This window comes from Physella acuta, unplaced genomic scaffold, assembly GCF_028476545.2.
Source record: "Physella acuta isolate Inbredline_101_S28 unplaced genomic scaffold, ASM2847654v3 ptg000529l, whole genome shotgun sequence".
Taxonomy (NCBI): Eukaryota; Metazoa; Mollusca; class Gastropoda; family Physidae; genus Physella; species Physella acuta.
Window position 1 is genome coordinate 25,400 of NW_026732048.1, and position 21,713 is coordinate 47,112.

General features: G+C 31.4%; 1 protein-coding gene across 1 annotated transcript in view; it reads left to right on the forward strand.

The window, feature by feature from the left end:
- LOC131945162 (uncharacterized) overlaps nt 1–21,713 on the forward strand; it is a gene marked incomplete at its 5' end in the record, with an annotated part of 68,547 nt that overhangs the window by 18,117 nt on the left and 28,717 nt on the right. Inside the window, 4 exon segments of the mRNA XM_059306179.1 lie at nt 224–256; nt 15,615–15,647; nt 19,200–19,232; nt 20,395–20,427. Of these exon segments, the coding sequence (XP_059162162.1) occupies nt 224–256; nt 15,615–15,647; nt 19,200–19,232; nt 20,395–20,427 (132 nt within the window).

Below are 21,713 nucleotides of genomic sequence, written 5' to 3' on the forward strand. Positions count from 1 at the left end.
CTGTTTAGCAGTCACATATAAATATATATTTTTTAAAATTCAATATGAATTTTAATAAGTTAGTGGTAGAGTGGTTTAAATCTATATAGAATCATTTATGATTACGCTAACATACCTGGGTAAATGTGCCATCGGAATACAGCTAGCAATAAATTTACGACTAAGAGGTGACATTTTATTACTTTATTAAACATTATTTAAACATTACATTCTGTTATTCCAGAGTTCCGCTACTGGCAACGAACAAGCTGGAGAGGTATTATTTCAAATTATAACATTACAGTTTAATTTCATTTTGAAAATTGAAAAAATTGCGTTGCCAATGTTTAAAAAACATGTTTTATTTTTCTAATGTAAGCTCACTAATTATCAACATCCAATGGTCATATTTTAAAAGGATCAGTTGATCTTTTACAACATGATCCAACATGTTTTAAAATCTTAACATTTAGGGAACCAATAAAGTGAGGCTTACAGAATTTAAATAATTTATAAACGTGTGGATTTGACGTTGCTTTCTGTTTAGCAGTCACATATAAATATATATTTTTTAAAATTCAATATGAATTTTAATAAGTTAGTGGTAGAGTGGTTTAAATCTATATAGAATCATTTATGATTACGCTAACATACCTGGGTAAATGTGCCATCGGAATACTGCTAGCAATAAATTTACGACTAAGAGGTGACATTTTATTACTTTATTAAACATTATTTAAACATTACATTCTGTTATTCCAGAGTTCCGCTACTGGCAACGAACAAGCTGGAGAGGTATTATTTCAAATTATAACATTACAGTTTAATTTCATTTTGAAAATTGAAAAAATTGCGTTGTCAATGTTTAAAAAACATGTTTTATTTTTCTAATATAAGCTCACTAATTATCAACATCTAATGGTCATATTTTAAAAGGATCAGTTAATCTTTTACAACATGATCCAACATGTTTTAAAATCTTAACATTTAGGGAACCAATAAAGTGAGGCTTACAGAATTTAAATAATTCATAAACGTGTGGATTTGACGTTGCTTTCTGTTTAGCAGTTACATATAAATATATATTTTTTAAAAATCAATATGAATTTTAAGAAGTTAGTGGTAGAGTGGTTTAAATCTATATAGAATCATTTATGATTACCCTCATATACCTGGGTAAATGTGCTATCGGAATACAGCTAGCAATAAATTTACGACTAACAGGTGACATTTTATTACTTTATTAAACGTTATTTAAATATTACCTTCTTTTATTTCAGAGTTCCGCTACTGGCAACGAACAAGCTGGAGAGGTATTTTTTCAAATTATAACATTACTGTTTAATTTCATTTTGAAAATTACAAAAATTGTTTTGTCAATGTTTAAAAAACATGTTTTATTTTTCTAATGTAAGCTCACTAATGATCAACATCCAATGGTCATATTTTAAAAGGATCAGTTAATCTTTTACAACATGATCCAACAAGTTTAAAATCCTAACATTTAAGGAAGCAATAAAGTGAGGCTTACAGAATTTAAATAATTTATAAACGTGTGGATATGACGTTGCTTTCTGTTTAGCTGTCACATATAAATATATATTTTTAAAAAATCAATATGAATTTAAAGAAGTTAGTGGTAGAGTGGTATAAATCTATATAGATATCTATATCTATATAGAATCATTTATGATTACAAAAATTGTGTTGTCAATGTTTAAAAAACATGTTTTATTTTTCTAAATTTGCAACTTGTAGATTAAAACAAAATCATTCATATAATTCAAATGAAATGTAAACAATTCATAACTGTCTACATGGTCACTATGATATGAGTAAAACACCTATCTCCAAATGTTGTACTTTCCATTGACTTTACTCTCAAAACTCTCATCTTTAGTTGTTTTTTCTCACTCGCACTCTTTTTCTTTAGGTTTCTGTCGTTATAATGAACTATATTAACTACTACTTAAATCTATAGTTTGTTGTAACAAACACATATGTGGTCGTTTTAAAGCGGTTATCACATTCGAGAGATATTTATAAAAGCATCCTGTGTTATCTTTTGAAAATGGTAGACTCCTTCTGCTGCTTTGCCTTTGGGAGCTTTCTTTTCTCTTTCTCTGGGTGTTCTACTCATGCGCCTGGTGTGTCACATTGCTATTATGTAAGCTCATCAATTATCTACATCCAATGGTCATATTTTAAAAGGATTAGTTACTCTTTTATAACATGATCCAACATGTTTTAAAATTCTAACATTTAAGGAAGCAAAAAAGTGAGGCTTACAGAATTTAAATAATTTATAAACGTGTGGATTTGACGTTGCTTTCTGTTTAGCAGTCACATATAAATATATATTTTTAAAAAATCAATATGAATTTAAAGAAGTCAGTGGTAGAGTGGTATAAATCTATATAGAATCATTTATGATTACGCTTATATACCTGGGTGAATGTGCTAAACCGTCCCCCGCGTGTTGCCGCGGGGATAGAAGAAAGTTTGACGAAATTTATTAGAAGGATTTCACCAACGCGTTACCAATCGTATGTTCTTTGACGCGTGACCGTCTTTTCTAAAAGTGAGTTATTTAAATGTAAACAATGCCTGCGCTTAAATCATAAATATCGGGACACAGGTTTACCGACACTACCGCATGAAAACATTGAGTGTACATTAATCACTCACCGAAATAATGTTAGAACACACTTCGGTGACCGCCCACGTGTCAGAGACGTACAGCGGCGCTCTCAGGCCCCCCCCACCCCCCGATTACACTACCGCATAGGCGCGGCGTTCGACCCCTGTCTTCTTAAAAGTAATAGGCGCCATCGTGCCAAATAGCATCCTGTTAATAATGATGCAGATTTTGTCATTCGCTAAAGTGACACAAATGAACAGGATTTTTTTCTTTAACACGTAAAAAAAGTATTTGACGTGTTTTAAACATCAGTGTGACTGATGCAATATGCTAGCGTTACTAACGGTCTATTATTAGATGCTCGATCTCAATATACACCTCATATTTAAAAAGTTATTTTTTCCTCGCGTTACAAAGTTATTTTTAGAAGCCTGTTGTAGTTTTACCGCTGAATATAGTAGTACCTTTTACTCGCTATGCAGGACGCTCGATTAAGGGATGTCAAGTGCCAACATAGTCGCTCTAAAACTCTGGGCGCCAAACCGTGTATTGACGAAAGTTGTATCCTATATGGTGCATCCGAGTTTTATTTTTTATATATCGTGTATAGAGAAAAAAAATCGCTCCCCCCTTGCAATATTAAACAATATTTTTTTTTGCAGAACCCTACCATTGAGTGATCTAATCATCTCCCCAAAGTTTCATGGTACACGGATGAACGGTGTGAAACCGAAATAGACTTTTATTTGTATAAACCGTATATGGAGAAAAATCGCAGCCTCCCGTGGCGCCGCTCTTGCGAAATTAAAAAAGGATTTTTATTACAGAACCCTACCCTGAATTGTTCTAATCAACTCCCCCAGAGCCTCATGGCTATCGGATAACGGTGTCACACCAAAATCGACTTTTTTATATACCATATATAGAGAAAAATCGAACCCTCCCGTGGCGCCGCCCTTGCGAAATTAAAAATGATTTTTTGCAGAACCCTTCCCTAGAGTATTCTAATACACTCACCAAAGTCTCATGCCTATTGGATTAACGGTGCCAAACCATTTTATTTTTATATACCGTACATAGAGAAAAATCGCACCCTCCCGCGGCGCCGCCCTTGCGAAATTAAAAATGATTTTTTTACAGAACCCTTCCCTAGAGTTATACAATGAACTCCCCAAAGTTTCATGGCTATCGGATGAACCTGTCACTGCAATTCACGTTTATTATTTTTATATACCATATATAGAGGAAAATCGCACCCTCCCGTGGCGCCGCCCTTGCGAAATTAAAAATTATTTTTTTACAGAACCCTTTCTTAGAGTGTTATTATGAATTCCCCAAAGTCTCATGGCTATCAGATGAACGATGCCAAACCAAAATCGACTTTTTATTTTTATATACCTTATATAGAGAAAAACAAATCGCGCTCTGCCGGGGCGCCACCCCTGCGAATTTGAAATATTTTGTTTCGCAGAAACCTCCCCAGGAATATTCTCAACAACTTCCCAAAGTTTCACGGCGATGTGATGAGAGGTGCAGTAATGCATAAAGGACAAACAAACACACACACATACATTGCTTTATATATATATAGATTAAACGTTACTCAAAGATTATATTCTCTTATTCCAGAGTGCCGCTACTGTCAACGAACAAGCTAAACAGGTATAATTTCAAATTACTTTTATAACATTAAGGCTAATTTTCATTTTGATAATTTAAAAAAATCATGTTACCAATGTTTTAAAAATAAAATGTTTTTTTTTTTAATTTGCGAAATATAAATTTAAATTATAGTATTCATGTACATGAAGTGAAATATAAACAATTATTAACTGTCTGTATAGAAATTATAATATAAGTAAAATACCTGTCTTAAATGTTGTACTTTCCATTGATTTTACTCACAAAACTCTCATCTTTTATTTATTTCTCTCACTCGCATGGTTTTTCTCTAGGTTTCTGTATATCATTCAGTGTATAACTAAACTGTTTTGTCTAATTCAATTTTTCTATTTATTTAATAATGTAAGAATTTAAATTTAATTCAAAATAACATAGTCGTTAAAATTGCTAAAATGTCACCTTCCTGAATATGTACATCCAATTGTCATGTTTTAAAAAATATTAGTTACTCTGTTAAAATATGATCCAACATGTCTTAAAATGTTGCAATTGAAGGCATTTAAAAAAAACAATGTAACAACGCGTATTTGTAGAGGAGACAATACGGTGTTATTGTGAGTTTTTCAATGAATACAAGCGACAATTCTTTCAATTTACTAAATTTATTCACATTAATAAAAGAAATCCGTCGGAATTAATAATGAAAATCCATAGTGAAATAATACCAAGCAAACTACAATTCAGAGACAAAGTGACGTGATTACAGCTTACAACATTCTTCTATACAGGCCCAGGCCCTTAGTTCCCCTTGCGCTCCCCTTTTATACTCTTCATTATCTCCCCTAACGTCAGTGAGCGATTTTATAAAAAGCATGGAAAAACATGACTAGTCGCTCACACACTCTTTCCGTTGGTCAGGTACTCTACTTTTATACAACTTCATGCTAAATACAATATAATAAATCATACAAGAGGTCCAGTCTGTTACAGAATAATTTATTTTTACGTCTTTATGCTTGGTTGATTTGCTATCGAAATACATTGATCTATACATTTAATACAAAGAGATAACATTTTGATAATTTATTATAGTTTATTTTGAGATTACATTCTTTTATTCCAGAGTTCCGATACTATCAACGTAAAAGCTGAACAGGTATTGTTTAAAATTACTCTTATAACATCATTGTTGCCATTTCAATTTAAAAAATTAAATTTAGGTTGTCAATGTTTTAAAAAAAAAGGTTATATTTGTCTAAATTTGCAACTTATAAATTAAAAAAAAACCATTATGCTCATATTTTGCAAGGAACAATTATTCTATTAGAACATGAACCAACATGTTTTAAAATGATGTAATTTAAGAAAGCAATAAAATGACAGAACTTAAATAATTTGAAATCTTGTGAATTTGGCATTGCTTACTGTTTAGCGGTCACATATAAATATATTTAAGAAATCAATATGAATTTAAAGAGTTAGTGGTAGAGTGTTATAAATCTATATAAAATCATTTATGATTACGCTTACATACCTGGGTGAATGTGCTATCGGAATACAGCTAGCAATAAATTTACGACTAAGAGGTGACAATTTATTACTTTATTAAACGTTACTAAAAGATTACATTCTGTTATTCCAGAGCTCCGATACTGTCAACATACAAGCTGAATCGGTATTTATTTAAATTATAACATTATAGTTTTATTTTCATTTGGAAAATTACAAAAATTCAAGTTGTCAATGTTTTAAGAAATTTTTTTTTTGTTTTCTAAATTTGCAAATTATGAATTAAAATTACATTATTCATGTACATCAAGTGAAATGTAAACAACTCTTAACTGTTTACATAGCCAATATATTATAAGTAAAACAATTTTCTCCAAACGTCATACGTTTTATTGACTTTACTCACACAACTCTCATCTTTCGTTGTAAAATAAAACTGATTTGTCTAATTCAAATATTTCCATATATAAAGAATAATTTAAGAATTACAATTTAATTTAAAATAACAGTCGTTATAATGAAGTGTATTTATTAACCAACTTAAATCTATACTTTATTGAAACAGAAATTGTAACATAGGGCCTTTCCGTTTCGTCTGATTCCGGGGCTAATATTTTTGCAATCTCCCAATACATTCCAGTTGGATTTAGTTCTTTAAGAAGACTTCACCTGCAGGTTTGTCTTGGGCGCCCTTAATTCCGCTATCCCTGGTGGATCCACTCAGGTGCCTGGTGTGTCACATTACTATAATGTAAACTTGAAATAGCAATATTAACATAAAGTGATATTTCAACGCCAAGGGTAGACAAAGGTACAGAATATAGTCCAAGTAAAGACAGAACAGACAGACCCGACGGGTTCCGAACCTACCATTCCACACGGGTCTGTCTGTTCTGTCTTTACTTGGACTATATTCTGTACCTTTGTCTACCCTTGGCGTTGAAATATCACTTTATGTTTATATTGCTATTTCAGTTACAACGCCTGCTTCCATCCCTTACCATGTTTACACTACACCCATTCAAGGAAGCTACTATTTGTCTGTATCGTCGTCCCTATACTTGTGTCGCTTGTCTGGTCGAATAATAGTCCTTGTTGTGTTTATGAGGCTAGCGGTCAGGCCCTTTGGGTTCAGAGGTCACGCCAGCCCGCGTCTTCTGTGTCACATGCTATGATAGTGGTCTGCCAAGAAAGCTCTATTTTCGTAGAGCTGATTGGAAGAATCGGTTACACGTCTGACTTGAGGCATGGATGGCGAGGCGATTCGGTGCCGTGTGGAATGGTAGGTTCGGAACCCGTCGGGTCTGTCTGTTCTGTCTTTACTTGGACTATATTCTGTACCTTTGTCTACCCTTGGCGTTGAAATATCACTTTATGTTTATATTGCTATTTCAGTTACAACGCCTGCTTCCACCCCTTACTAATGTAAACTTAGAGATTATGTACATCCAATGCTCACATTTTAAAAGGATTAGTTACTCTGGTATAGCATAAACCAATATGTCGTACCCCTACTATTATCTTGTTCTATCTCCCAAAATGTAGTTTCGAGAAAAACGCCTTTGAAGTTTCACGGGGTCTGATTTACCTATTCAAAATATTTTAAACTCATTTATTTTTTTGATAAAATGTTAAAGGGCATTAAACAATGAGCATTGATGCTATTTTTATGACTTTATGTAGCAATAGAAGCCCAAAATAATTATTTTTCACTTTTGAGATAGAACAACATACTATCAACTAGATCAGGATAAGAAAATTGTATAATGTTCTAAGTCAACTTTTGTTTTTTTACAGCCAGTTTCAATAGATTTCCAGAAGTGTAATGCACTTTTTTATGAGTAATAATATACTTTTGTATGAGTAATATCTTCTTTTTGTAAATCTGACTGTCCTTGGTCATTAATTTTCACTTTTTATCACTTCCATGGCAAAATGTATATATTAGAGTACATTACATGACATGTAATGTTTTTACAGTTCTTTATAAGTGGGTTTGTGCATTAAAATGTAAAGTTTATTCTGTAACTTTGGGTTTTCTGCATACATTAACATAATTTGATTTAGTCAGTGGCGAGTCTAGTTAGGGGGACACTCGGTGTGGTAACTGAGGGTGTCAACCCTCCACCTTCTTACAATTTTACATTTTTGGTTTTGTGTCACCCCTCTACCCTATAATTTTATTTTGAAATTAACTGGATAAAGAATTATATTGACTGTAAATTTTAGTGTTTTTCACATTGGTGTCGCCCTCTAAATGGCGTCACGTGCGAATCACACAACGCCCCCAGCCTTGTGATACATCTGGAATTAAAGTATTAATACAATAAATGCAAAACTCAGGAATTAGCTTAAAAAATAATGTATTGATTTTACACAATATACACAGTTCCTAATGCAAAAACAACCAATCTTGTAATTGAATATTGAGAATATACATAAACACTGTTTCTTTTCTCATAATGATGCTGCGCAACTTGAATACAGGCAGCGCCAATACCCATATCATTAACACTGCATTACCAGGTCTCTGTTTTTATTGTTCTCTTTCGCACTTCTCTTTGGATAGAAATAAAGATAGACTACATCAGTACAAAGTGCAAAAACAGAAGGACTTATTTCCCCCACCCCCCTCTGCTACACTAATACTAAACTGAAAACCAGGAATAAACTTATATTCGTGGTTTTAAGACTAATAAGCTACTAACAATGAATTACTTCACATTTTGATCTGTAACAAAGACATTGTTTTCATCATCCATATATTGGAACACCTCTTCATTATGATTTTGATAATATAAATACAAAGTAAACCCTACAGATACTATACTGCTAAACAATACAATTAGTATAGGCGTATACTACGGTATGCATTAACAATCAGAGGCGTATCCAGGTTTTCGTTGTAGGGGGAGCGAAAAGAGCAAAAAAAGGCGCCGAATTTTTGAACACGTTCTATATATGTGTATTATATATATATATATATATATATATATATATATATATATATATATATATATATATATATATATATATATATATAATTACTAGATGTATGTCATTACTTCGCTATGATGTAAAATAAATTGAAAGTAGCACTCTGAAGAAATAAGAAAAAACACACAATGTAGGCTGACAAAACAAAAAATGTATCAATCTAAACAAAAAAACAAACAAAATATACACACACTACAACCAAAAACAATGAAAATAACACAATCTGTTTTGTAATTCTTGTAAAAAAATTCTTACAAAATAATTCCAGGGAAATTATTTAAGACAAGTGAAATAGGGGAAATCACTTTCTTAATATAAATATGTATATATCTACACATTTAATTATAAATGTCAAAACAAATAAATAATTACTTTAGAATATAATGAAATTGTTTAAAGCTGTTCGTTTTAACAAAATGTTTTTTGTTTATAATCAGAATTAAATATATCGTCATCATAAATGCTAACGTATTACAGCATAATGAAAGTTTTTGAAATCAGAGTTAGTATAAAACCACGCTTTTCAATTAATTAGTAAAACATTCGAAATAACAGCCTACAATTAACTAAATGTCGGTCATTTAGTTCAGACTATATATTTTTTAATTAACTACTACTTCTTTGTGTTCCTTAAAGATACTTTTTTAACATAGTGATAGGTTTGGGTTAGATCACCATATTGCTCACACACCTTTTTACTGTCCAGTCACTTTAGGGCAATTAGCCAACCCAGTGTATACCTAGGTGTGACATTAATGTCGCTCTACACAATTGTGGTGGTGAGGTGTGGGGGGGGGAGATAACCAACTCAGAGTGAACATAGCGTCAGTTTTTAGATGACTGTTCTAAACATACATATATATTACACATGTATACTGATTCAGAAATAGATTTAAATAAGTAGCAGTGGTATTATGACAATATTTTTTTTTAAAGAGGGGTCCATGTGGGAGGGGGGGGGGGGTTGTAACTGTTTCATATAATTTGTAATCGTATCACTATCGCCCAAACTGTAAGAATACTACTACTTCATCGTGATGACAATGACGTTGTTGACGTGTCAAAATTTCCCCACCGCTACGCAGCTTGCCCATAAGTAAATTTAAATAGATGTGCTACATCAGTTGTATTTGTTTCTGTATTGTAATTTTTAAAAAATTAATCACACGATTCAAACTGTATATATAAAGTAATAATGTGTGAAGTTTTATGTATAATATTTTCTAATGCAATTATTCGTAAGCAAATACATTATATAGTTGCCTTAAACTTAACACCCCTCTTGCCAAGTGGTACTACCGGTAGAGGATTTTTTAAAATTCCAATGCATCGTAATGGTTATTTTTAGAATGGCAAACTGATGCAGCTGTTAATACGTGTTGTAAACGTAGACACTACTAGACTAGTACAATAATGCTTAATTGCTGCATGAAAAGAAATCTTGTGATTTACATAGATGTGCCGACCAAAAATATTTTTTTAACAAATATCATTGTTTAAAACTTTGAGTTTAAAAAGTTTCCAAAAAGGCGCCACTTTGCTGAAAATGGCCAGAGGGGGAGCGGCCGCTCCCCCTGCTCCCCCCCCCCTGCGTACGCTACTGTTAACAATATTAGGAATATTATCAATTAAGAAATTTTAACAAACTAAATATGTGTGAAATAACACAGTTAAGACAACATATAAAAGATAAATATACTTACGATTCAGGATCTGGTAATTAAGTCATTTTATTTGTATGACAACCAAAATCGACTAAAAGATGTTCACACGCCGCCATTTTGATCAACGACGCACAAGTCACATGACTTAAACAGCTACTTTCAATGGCAGAATCGGACATAGAACATTATAATTCTAGCGTCTCCAAGGAAAATTTATACAATAATTATATACTGTTAGAACATAATCATATTATAAAATTGACATAGAACAAGATTATACTGTCCAAATGCATCAACTTGTAGTTAGAACAATGTCAAATTGAAAAGTTTGGTAGGAAGTAGATGACTTAGAGTCATGTAGATAAGTGAAGATTGAACATAGTGCTTTTCTACATCATAGGGTCGAGTTTTTAGAAAAAAATCAAAATTTGTAGTTAGAATAAGATAATACTGAGGGGACAATGTCTTAAAATAATGCCATTGAAGGAAGCTATGAAGTTTGGCTTGCTTAACATAAATAATTTTAAAACTTGTGAACTTGTGGCATTTCTTGCTATTTAGTGGTCACATATATATCCATAAATAAAATCAATATATCTGTAATGAAGTAGGCTGAGTGGTAATTGTTTATTATTACGCCTATATACCTTGATAAATGTGCTATCGAAATACAAGTAAAGTAAAGTAAAGTTTCCCTTTCAAACCTGACGGTCTATGGGGCAAGTGAAGTAGAGTTCTCTTGTTTCTGTGACCTCGGCATATGAAGAGATAGTGTGGTCAGCACTATGCCCAGCCGCCTTTACTTTCCCTAACGTGAGTTAGGTACCCATCAGAGTTGGGTGGACTCAGGGACGGTCTACTGACTTGAACCCGGATTCGAACTCGAGACTTACGGGTTAGCAGTCCAGCTCTCTACTCGACTAAGAGGTGACATTTCCTTACTTTATTATAAGTTACTTAAATATTACATTCTTTTATTTCAGAGTGCCTATGCTATCAACGTACGAGTTGAACAGGTATTATTTAAAAAAAAATTTATCACATCATACTTACAATTTTATTTGAAAATTATACACATTTTAATTATCTAAATAAAACAAAAAGTTTTATTTTTCTAAATTTGCTATTTATAAATAAATTAAAAATACTTAACCTATGTTAATCAAATGAAAGTTTAACAATTCATAACCGTCTAGATCGCAACAATATCACAAATGTAAAACATGTCTCCAAATCTTAAATGTTTCATTGACTTTTCTCACAAAACTCTCAAACTTCAGTTATATCTTTCATTCGCACTCTTTTTCTCTAAGTTTTTGTATATCTCTCAGTGTAAAATTAAACTGATTTGTCTTTTTAAAATCTTTCCAGTTTTTTAATTATGTAAGAATTACAATTTAACTTGAAATAAAATGGTGGTTATAATGAAGTATATTTACTACCATTTTAAATATATAGATTGTTGTAAAAGACTTATTTGGTCGTTTAATGGGGTAACCTCATTCGAGGGATATTTATAAAAGCATCTTTTTATCTTTTGAAAATGCATGCACTATTTTTTAAATGTGACATGACTTAATTGAAGTAGTCCTCTTTGCTCCTCGTGGAAAATAAGGTCTCCACCATATCCTTTCATTTCAACCGATCTCCGGCTATTAATTTTGCAATCTCCCAAGACATCCCTGTTGGCTTCAGTTCTTTGAGAAGACTCCTACTGCTGCTTTGCCTTTGGGTGCTCTCTTTTCCGCTTTTGCTGAGTGGTCTACTCATGCGCCTGGTGTGTAACATTGCTATAATGTAAGCTCACTAATTATCTAAATCCAATGGTCATATTTTAAAAGGCTCAGTTTTTTTCATAACATGAACCAACATGTTTTAAAATGATACCATTGAAGAAAGCAATGAAATGAGACTTAAAGGACTTTAATAATTTATAAACGTGTGGATTTGGCATTGCTTACTGTTTAGCGGTCACATATAAGTATATTTTTTAAAATCAATATGAATTTAAAGACGTTAGTGGTAGAGTGGCATAAATCTATATAGAATCAATTATGATTACGCTTATATACCTGGGTGAATGTGCTATCGGAATACAGCTAGCCATAAATTTACGACTAAGAGGTGACATTTTATTACTTTATTAAACGTTATTTAAATATTACCTTCTTTTATTCCAGAGTGCCTATACTATCAACGTACAAGTTGAGCAGGTATTATTTCAATTTTTTCTTTTAACATTATACTAACATTTTTTTTAAACTACATAAATTTTAATCGTCTTGTTATAAAAATAAACCGGGAGTGATCTCCCTTAAACTTTCTCGAATATCCTTTTACAACACTACGGGGCATGGAGACTCGGGATGTAGACAATATTTTAAATCTATTTTTTATTACTTAAATTATGTATAATAGAATAGAATATAGTAGAAAAAATACTTGAGCACCATATGATCGCCAGACAAAATAATCATAATACTGCGGGATATTATTAGTACTTTATAAATTCACATGCGTTTTTTTTTTGAGAATTCAGAAATAGCGTAAATTACTACTTCCGGTCAACGGAAATTACAAAAAAATGTATAGAATGCAGAGAAAAATATCTTGTACTTATATGTGAAATTTCATTTATCTATCTGAAATAGTACTCAAGTTATAGGCTTTTGAAAAATTGAAATTAGGAAAAGTTGTACTTGCTGTTATCCGAAATCGCTGAAATTTTTTTACGAATCTACACATTTAATCTGATACTTATATATGAATTTTTATAAACCTAGCTGTAATGTTACTCAAGTTATCGTGTATACAGACATAAATACACACACACATACATACACACATACACATACAGACATACGGACAAGATTGCCAATTTATGTTTTTCCAACTCAGGGAGGTGTAAAACGTCGAAATTTGCAAAAATCTTGATTTTCTTTTTGCACGATTACATTACTTTCTCTGTACTCTGTATATACGAGAAAGTAAAAAGTTAATTTTACCAAATTTGCTAGTTATAAATAAATTAAAAATAATTAACGCATGTAAATCAAATGGAATTTACATTTGTAACTGTCTACATCGCCACTATAATGAAAGTGTAATACATTTATTTCCTAAATTTTCAATGTTTCATTTTTTTCTCACAAAAATAACAAACTTCAGTTATTTCTCTCATTCGCACTCTTTCTCTGGGTTTCTGTATTTTTCTCAAAGTAAAATTAAACTGTTTTGTCGTTTTAAAATCTTTTTGTTTTCACGTTCTCGTATATACGGAGTATAGAGAAAGTATTGTAATCGTGAAAAAAAATCACGATTTTTGAAACCCTCGACGTTTTACACCTCCCTGAGTGAGAAAAACATAATTTTGCAATCTTGTCCCCGTATGTCTGTGTGCAAAATTAAAGTAATTTCCGTTGACCGGAACACAAAATTTCTCCACCGTATATCTCCATTTCGTCCGATCTCCGGCTATTAATTTTGCAATCTCCCAAGACAACCCTGTTGGCTTCAGTTCTTTGAGAAGACTCCTACTGCTGCTTTGTCTATGGGTGCTCTCTTTTCCGCTTTTCCTGTGTGTTCTACTCATGCGCCTGGTGTGCCACATTGCTATAATGTAAGCTCACTAATGATCAACATCCAATGGTCATATTTTAAAAGGATCAGTTAATCTTTTATAACATGATCCAACATGTTTTAAAATTCTAACATTTAAGGAAGCAATAAAGTGAGGCTTACAGAATTTAAATAATTTATAAACGTGTGGATTTGACGTTGCTTTCTGTTTAGCAGTCACATATAAATATATATTTTTAAAAAATCAATATGAATTTTAATAAGTTAGTGGTATAGTGGTATAAATCTGTAAAGAATCATTTATGATTACGCTTATATACCTGGGTAAATGTGCTATCGGAATACAGCTAGCAATAAATTTACGACTAAGCGGTGACATTTTATTACTTTATTAAACATTATTTAAACATTACATTCTGTTATTCCAGAGTTCCGCTACTGGCAACGAACAAGCTGGACAGGTATTATTTCAAATTATAACATTACTGTTTAATTTCATTTTGAAAATTACAAAAATTGTGTTGTCGATGTTTAAAAAAACATGTTTTATTTTTCTAAATTTGCAACTTGTAGATTAAAACAAAATAATTCATATAATTCAAATGAAATGTAAACAATTCATAACTGTCAACATGTTCACTATCATGTGAGTTAAACACCTGTCTCCAAATGTTGTACTTTTCATTGACTTTACTCTCAAATCTCTCATCTTTAGTTTGTTTTTCTCACTCGCACTCTTTTTCTCTAGGTTTCTGTATATCTCTCAGTGTAAAATTAAACTGATTTGTCTTTATAAAATCTTTTATTTTTTAATAATGTAAAAATTACAAATTAACTTGAAATAATGTCGTCGTTATAATGAAGTATATTTATTAATGATTTCAGTCTAAAGTTTGTTGTAACAAACACATATGGGGTCGTTTTAAAGCGGTTATCACATTCGATGGATATTTATAAAAGCATCTTTTTATCTCTTGAAAATGCATGCACTATTTCTTAAATAAGACATGACTTAATTGACGTAGTCCTCTTTGCTCCTCGTGGAAAATAAGGTCTCCACCATATCCTTCCATTTCGTCCAATCTCCGGCTATTAATTTTGCAATCTCCCAAGACATCCCTGTTGGCTTCAGTTCTTTGAGAAGACTCCAACTGCTGCTTTGTCTTTGGGAGCTCTCTTTTCCGCTTTTGCTGAGTGGTCTACTCAGGCGCCTGGTGTGTCACATTGCTATAATGTAAGCTCACTAATGATCAACATCCAATGGTCATATTTTAAAAGGATCAGTTAATCTTTTATAACATGATCCAACATGTTTTAAAATGATACCATTGAAGAAAGCAATGAAGTGAGGCTTACAGAACGATAACAATTTATAAACGTGTGAATTTGACGTTGCTTTCTGTTTAGCAGTCACATATAAATATATATTTTTTAAAAATCAATATGAATTTTAATAAGTTAGTGGTAGAGTGGTATAAATCTATATAGAATCATTTATGATTACGCTTACATACCTGGGTAAATGTGCTATCGGAATACAGCTAGCAATAAAATTACGACTAAGAGGTGACATTTTATTACTTTATTAAACGTTATTTAAACATTTCATTATGTTATTTCAGAGTTCCGCTACTGGCAACGAACAAGCTGGAGAGGTATTATTTCAAATTATAACATTACTGTTTAATTTCATTTTGAAAATTACAAAAATTGTATTGTCTATATTTAAAAAAAACGTATTTTATTTTTCTAAATTTGCATCTTGTAGAATAAAACAAAATCATTCATATAATTCAAATGAAATGTAAACTATTCATAACTATCTACATAGTCACTATGATATGAGTAAACCACCTGTCTCCAAATGTTGTACTTTCCATTGACTTTACTGTCAAAACTCTCATCTTTAGTTTGTTTATCTCACTCGCACTCTTTTTCTCTAGGTTTCTGTATATCTCTCAGTATAAAATTAAACTGATTTGTCTTAACAAAATCTTTTATTTTTTAATAATGTAAAAATTACAAATTAACTTGAAATAATGTCGTCGTTATAATGAAGTATATTTATTAATGATTTCAGTCTAAAGTTTGTTGTAACAAACACATATGGGGTCGTTTTAAAGCGGTTATCACATTCGAGGGATATTTATAAAAGCATCTTTTTATCTCTTGAAAATGCATGCACTATTTCTTAAATAAGACATGACTTAATTGACGTAGTCCTCTTTGCTCCTCGTGGAAAATAAGGTCTCCACCATATCCTTCCATTTCGTCCAATCTCCGGCTATTAATTTTGCAATCTCCCAAGACATCCCTGTTGGCTTCAGTTCTTTGAGAAGACTCCAACTGCTGCTTTGTCTTTGGGAGCTCTCTTTTCCGCTTTTGCTGAGTGGTCTACTCAGGCGCCTGGTGTGTCACATTGCTATAATGTAAGCTCACTAATGATCAACATCCAATGGTCATATTTTAAAAGGATCAGTTAATCTTTTATAACATGATCCAACATGTTTTAAAATGATACCATTGAAGAAAGCAATGAAGTGAGGCTTACAGAACGATAACAATTTATAAACGTGTGAATTTGACGTTGCTTTCTGTTTAGCAGTCACATATAAATATATATCTTTAAAAAATCAATATGAATTTTAATAAGTTAGTGGTAGAGTGGTATAAATCTATATAGAATCATTTATGATTACGCTTACATACCTGGGTAAATGTGCTATCGGAATACAGCTAGCAATAAAATTACGACTAAGAGGTGACATTTTATTACTTTATTAAACGTTATTTAAACATTACATTATGTTATTTCAGAGTTCCGCTACTGGCAACGACCAAGCTGGAGAGGTATTATTTCAAATTATAACATTACTGTTTAATTTCATTTTGAAAATTACAAAAATTGTATTGTCTATATTTAAAAAAAACGTATTTTATTTTTCTAAATTTGCATCTTGTAGAATAAAACAAAATCATTCATATAATTCAAATGAAATGTAAACAATTCATAACTATCTACATAGTCACTATGATATGAGTAAACCACCTGTCTCCAAATGTTGTACTTTCCATTGACTTTACTGTCAAAACTCTCATCTTTAGTTTGTTTTTCTCACTCGCACTCTTTTTCTCTAGGTTTCTGTATATCTCTCAGTGTAAAATTAAACTGATTTGTCTGAACAAAATCTTTTATTTTTTAATAATGTAAAAATTACAAATTAACTTGAAATAATGTCGTCGTTATAATGAAGTATATTTATTAATGATTTCAGTCTAAAGTTTGTTGTAACAAACACATATGGGGTCGTTTTAAAGCGGTTATCACATTCGAGGGATATTTATAAAAGCATCTTTTTATCTCTTGAAAATGCATGCACTATTTCTTAAATAAGACATGACTTAATTGACGTAGTCCTCTTTGCTCCTCGTGGAAAATAAGGTCTCCACCATATCCTTCCATTTCGTCCAATCTCCGGCTATTAATTTTGCAATCTCCCAAGACATCCCTGTTGGCTTCAGTTCTTTGAGAAGACTCCAACTGCTGCTTTGTCTTTGGGAGCTCTCTTTTCCGCTTTTGCTGAGTGGTCTACTCAGGCGCCTGGTGTGTCACATTGCTATAATGTAAGCTCACTAATGATCAACATCCAATGGTCATATTTTAAAAGGATCAGTTAATCTTTTATAACATGATCCAACATGTTTTAAAATGATACCATTGAAGAAAGCAATGAAGTGAGGCTTACAGAACGATAACAATTTATAAACGTGTGAATTTGACGTTGCTTTCTGTTTAGCAGTCACATATAAATATATATCTTTAAAAAATCAATATGAATTTTAATAAGTTAGTGGTAGAGTGGTATAAATCTATATAGAATCATTTATGATTACGCTTACATACCTGGGTAAATGTGCTATCGGAATACAGCTAGCAATAAAATTACGACTAAGAGGTGACATTTTATTACTTTATTAAACGTTATTTAAACATTACATTATGTTATTTCAGAGTTCCGCTACTGGCAACGACCAAGCTGGAGAGGTATTATTTCAAATTATAACATTACTGTTTAATTTCATTTTGAAAATTACAAAAATTGTATTGTCTATATTTAAAAAAAACGTATTTTATTTTTCTAAATTTGCATCTTGTAGAATAAAACAAAATCATTCATATAATTCAAATGAAATGTAAACAATTCATAACTATCTACATAGTCACTATGATATGAGTAAACCACCTGTCTCCAAATGTTGTACTTTCCATTGACTTTACTGTCAAAACTCTCATCTTTAGTTTGTTTTTCTCTCTCGCACTCTTTTTCTCTAGGTTTCTGTATATCTCTCAGTGTAAAATTAAACTGATTTGTCTTAACAAAATCTTTTATTTTTTAATAATGTAAAAATTACAAATTAACTTGAAATAATGTCGTCGTTATAATGAAGTATATTTATTAATGATTTCAGTCTAAAGTTTGTTGTAACAAACACATATGGGGTCGTTTTAAAGCGGTTATCACATTCGAGGGATATTTATAAAAGCATCTTTTTATCTCTTGAAAATGCATGCACTATTTCTTAAATAAGACATGACTTAATTGACGTAGTCCTCTTTGCTCCTCGTGGAAAATAAGGTCTCCACCATATCCTTCCATTTCGTCCGATCTTCGGCTATTAATTTTGCAATCTCCCAAGACATCCCTGTTGGCTTCAGTTCTTTGAGAAGACTCCAACTGCTGCTTTGTCTTTGGGAGCTCTCTTTTCCGCTTTTGCTGAGTGGTCTACTCAGGCGCCTGGTGTGTCACATTGCTATAATGTAAGCTCACTAATGATCAACATCCAATGGTCATATTTTAAAAGGATCAGTTAATCTTTTATAACATGATCCAACATGTTTTAAAATTCTAACATTTAAGGAAGCAATAAAGTGAGGCTTACAGAATTTAAATAATTTATAAACGTGTGGATTTGACGTTGCTTTCTGTTTAGCAGTCACATATAAATATATATTTTTAAAAAATCAATATGAATTTTAATAAGTTAGTGGTATAGTGGTATAAATCTGTATAGAATCATTTATGATAACGCTTATATACCTGGGTAAATGTGCTATCGGAATACAGCTAGCAATAAATTTACGACTAAGCGGTGACATTGTATTACTTTATTAAACATTATTTAAACATTACATTATGTTATTTCAGAGTTCCGCTACTGGCAACGAACAAGCTGGAGAGGTATTATTTCAAATTATAACATTACTGTTTAATTTCATTTTGAAAATTAAAAAAATTGTATTGTTGATGTTTAAAAAAACATGTTTTATTTTTCTAAATTTGCAACTTGTAGATTAAAACAAAATAATTCATATAATTCAAATGAAATGTAAACAATTCATAACTGTCAACATGTTCACTATCATGTGAGTTAAACACCTGTCTCCAAATGTTGTACTTTTCATTGACTTTACTCTCAAATCTCTCATCTTTAGTTTGTTTTTCTCACTCGCACTCTTTTTCTCTAGGTTTCTGTATATCTCTCAGTGTAAAATTAAACTGATTTGTCTTTATAAAATCTTTTATTTTTTTAATAATGTAAAAATGACAAATTAACTTGAAATAATGTCGTCGTTATAATGAAGTATATTTATTAATGATTTCAGTCTAAAGTTTGTTGTAATAAACACATATGGGGTCGTTTTAAAGCGGTTATCACATTCGATGGATATTTATAAAAGCATCTTTTTATCTCTTGAAAATGCATGTACTACTTCTTAAATAAGACATGACTTAATTGACGTAGTCCTCTTTGCTCCTCGTGGAAAATAAGGTCTCCACCATATCCTTCCATTTCGTCCAATCTCCGGCTATTAATTTTGCAATCTCCCAAGACATCCCTGTTGGCTTCAGTTCTTTGAGAAGACTCCAACTGCTGCTTTGTCTTTGGGAGCTCTCTTTTCCGCTTTTGCTGAGTGGTCTACTCAGGCGCCTGGTGTGTCACATTGCTATAATGTAAGCTCACTAATGATCAACATCCAATGGTCATATTTTAAAAGGATCAGTTAATCTTTTATAACATGATCCAACATGTTTTAAAATGATACCATTGAAGAAAGCAATGAAGTGAGGCTTACAGAACGATAACAATTTATAAACGTGTGAATTTGACGTTGCTTTCTGTTTAGCAGTCACATATAAATATATATTTTAAAAAAATCAATATGAATTTTAATAAGTTAGTGGTAGAGTGGTATAAATCTATATAGAATCATTTATGATTACGCTTACATACCTGGGTAAATGTGCTATCGGAATACAGCTAGCAATAAAATTACGACTAAGAGGTGACATTTTATTACTTTATTAAACGTTATTTAAACATTACATTATGTTATTTCAGAGTTCCGCTACTGGCAACGAACAAGCTGGAGAGGTATTATTTCAAATTATAACATTACTGTTTAATTTCATTTTGAAAATTACAAAAATTGTATTGTCTATATTTAAAAAAACGTATTTTATTTTTCTAAATTTGCATCTTGTAGAATAAAACAAAATCATTCATATAATTCAAATGAAATGTAAAAAATTCATAACTATCTACATAGTCACTATGATATAAGTAAACCACCTGTCTCCAAATGTTGTACTTTCCATTGACTTTACTCTCAAAACTCTCATCTTTAGTTTGTTTTTCTCACTCGCACTCTTTTTCTCTAGGTTTCTGTATATCTCTCAGTGTAAAATTAAACTGATTTGTCTTAATAAAATCTTTTATTTTTTAATAATGTAAAAATTACAAATTAACTTGAAATAATGTCGTCGTTATAATGAAGTATATTTATTAATGATTTCAGTCTAAAGTTTGTTGTAACAAACACATATGGGGTCGTTTTAAAGCGGTTATCACATTCGAGGGATATTTATAAAAGCATCTTTTTATCTCTTGAAAATGCAAGCACTATTTCTTAAATAAGACATGACTTAATTGACGTAGTCCTCTTTGCTCCTCGTGGAAAATAAGGTCTCCACCATATCCTTCCATTTCGTCCAATCTCCGGCTATTAATTTTGCAATCTCCCAAGACATCCCTGTTGGCTTCAGTTCTTTGAGAAGACTCCAACTGCTGCTTTGTCTTTGGGAGCTCTCTTTTCCGCTTTTGCTGAGTGGTCTACTCAGGCGCCTGGTGTGTCACATTGCTATAATGTAAGCTCACTAATGATCAACATCCAATGGTCATATTTTAAAAGGATCAGTTAATCTTTTATAACATGATCCAACATGTTTTAAAATGATACCATTGAAGAAAGCAATGAAGTGAGGCTTACAGAACGATAACAATTTATAAACGTGTGAATTTGACGTTGCTTTCTGTTTAGCAGTCACATATAAATATATATTTTTAAAAAATCAATATGAATTTTAATAAGTTAGTGGTAGAGTGGTATAAATCTATATAGAATCATTTATGATTACGCTTACATACCTGGGTAAATGTGCTATCGGAATACAGCTAGCAATAAAATTACGACTAAGAGGTGACATTTTATTACTTTATTAAACGTTATTTAAACATTACATTATGTTATTTCAGAGTTCCGCTACTGGCAACGACCAAGCTGGAGAGGTATTATTTCAAATTATAACATTACTGTTTAATTTCATTTTGAAAATTACAAAAATTGTATTGTCTATATTTAAAAAAACGTATTTTATTTT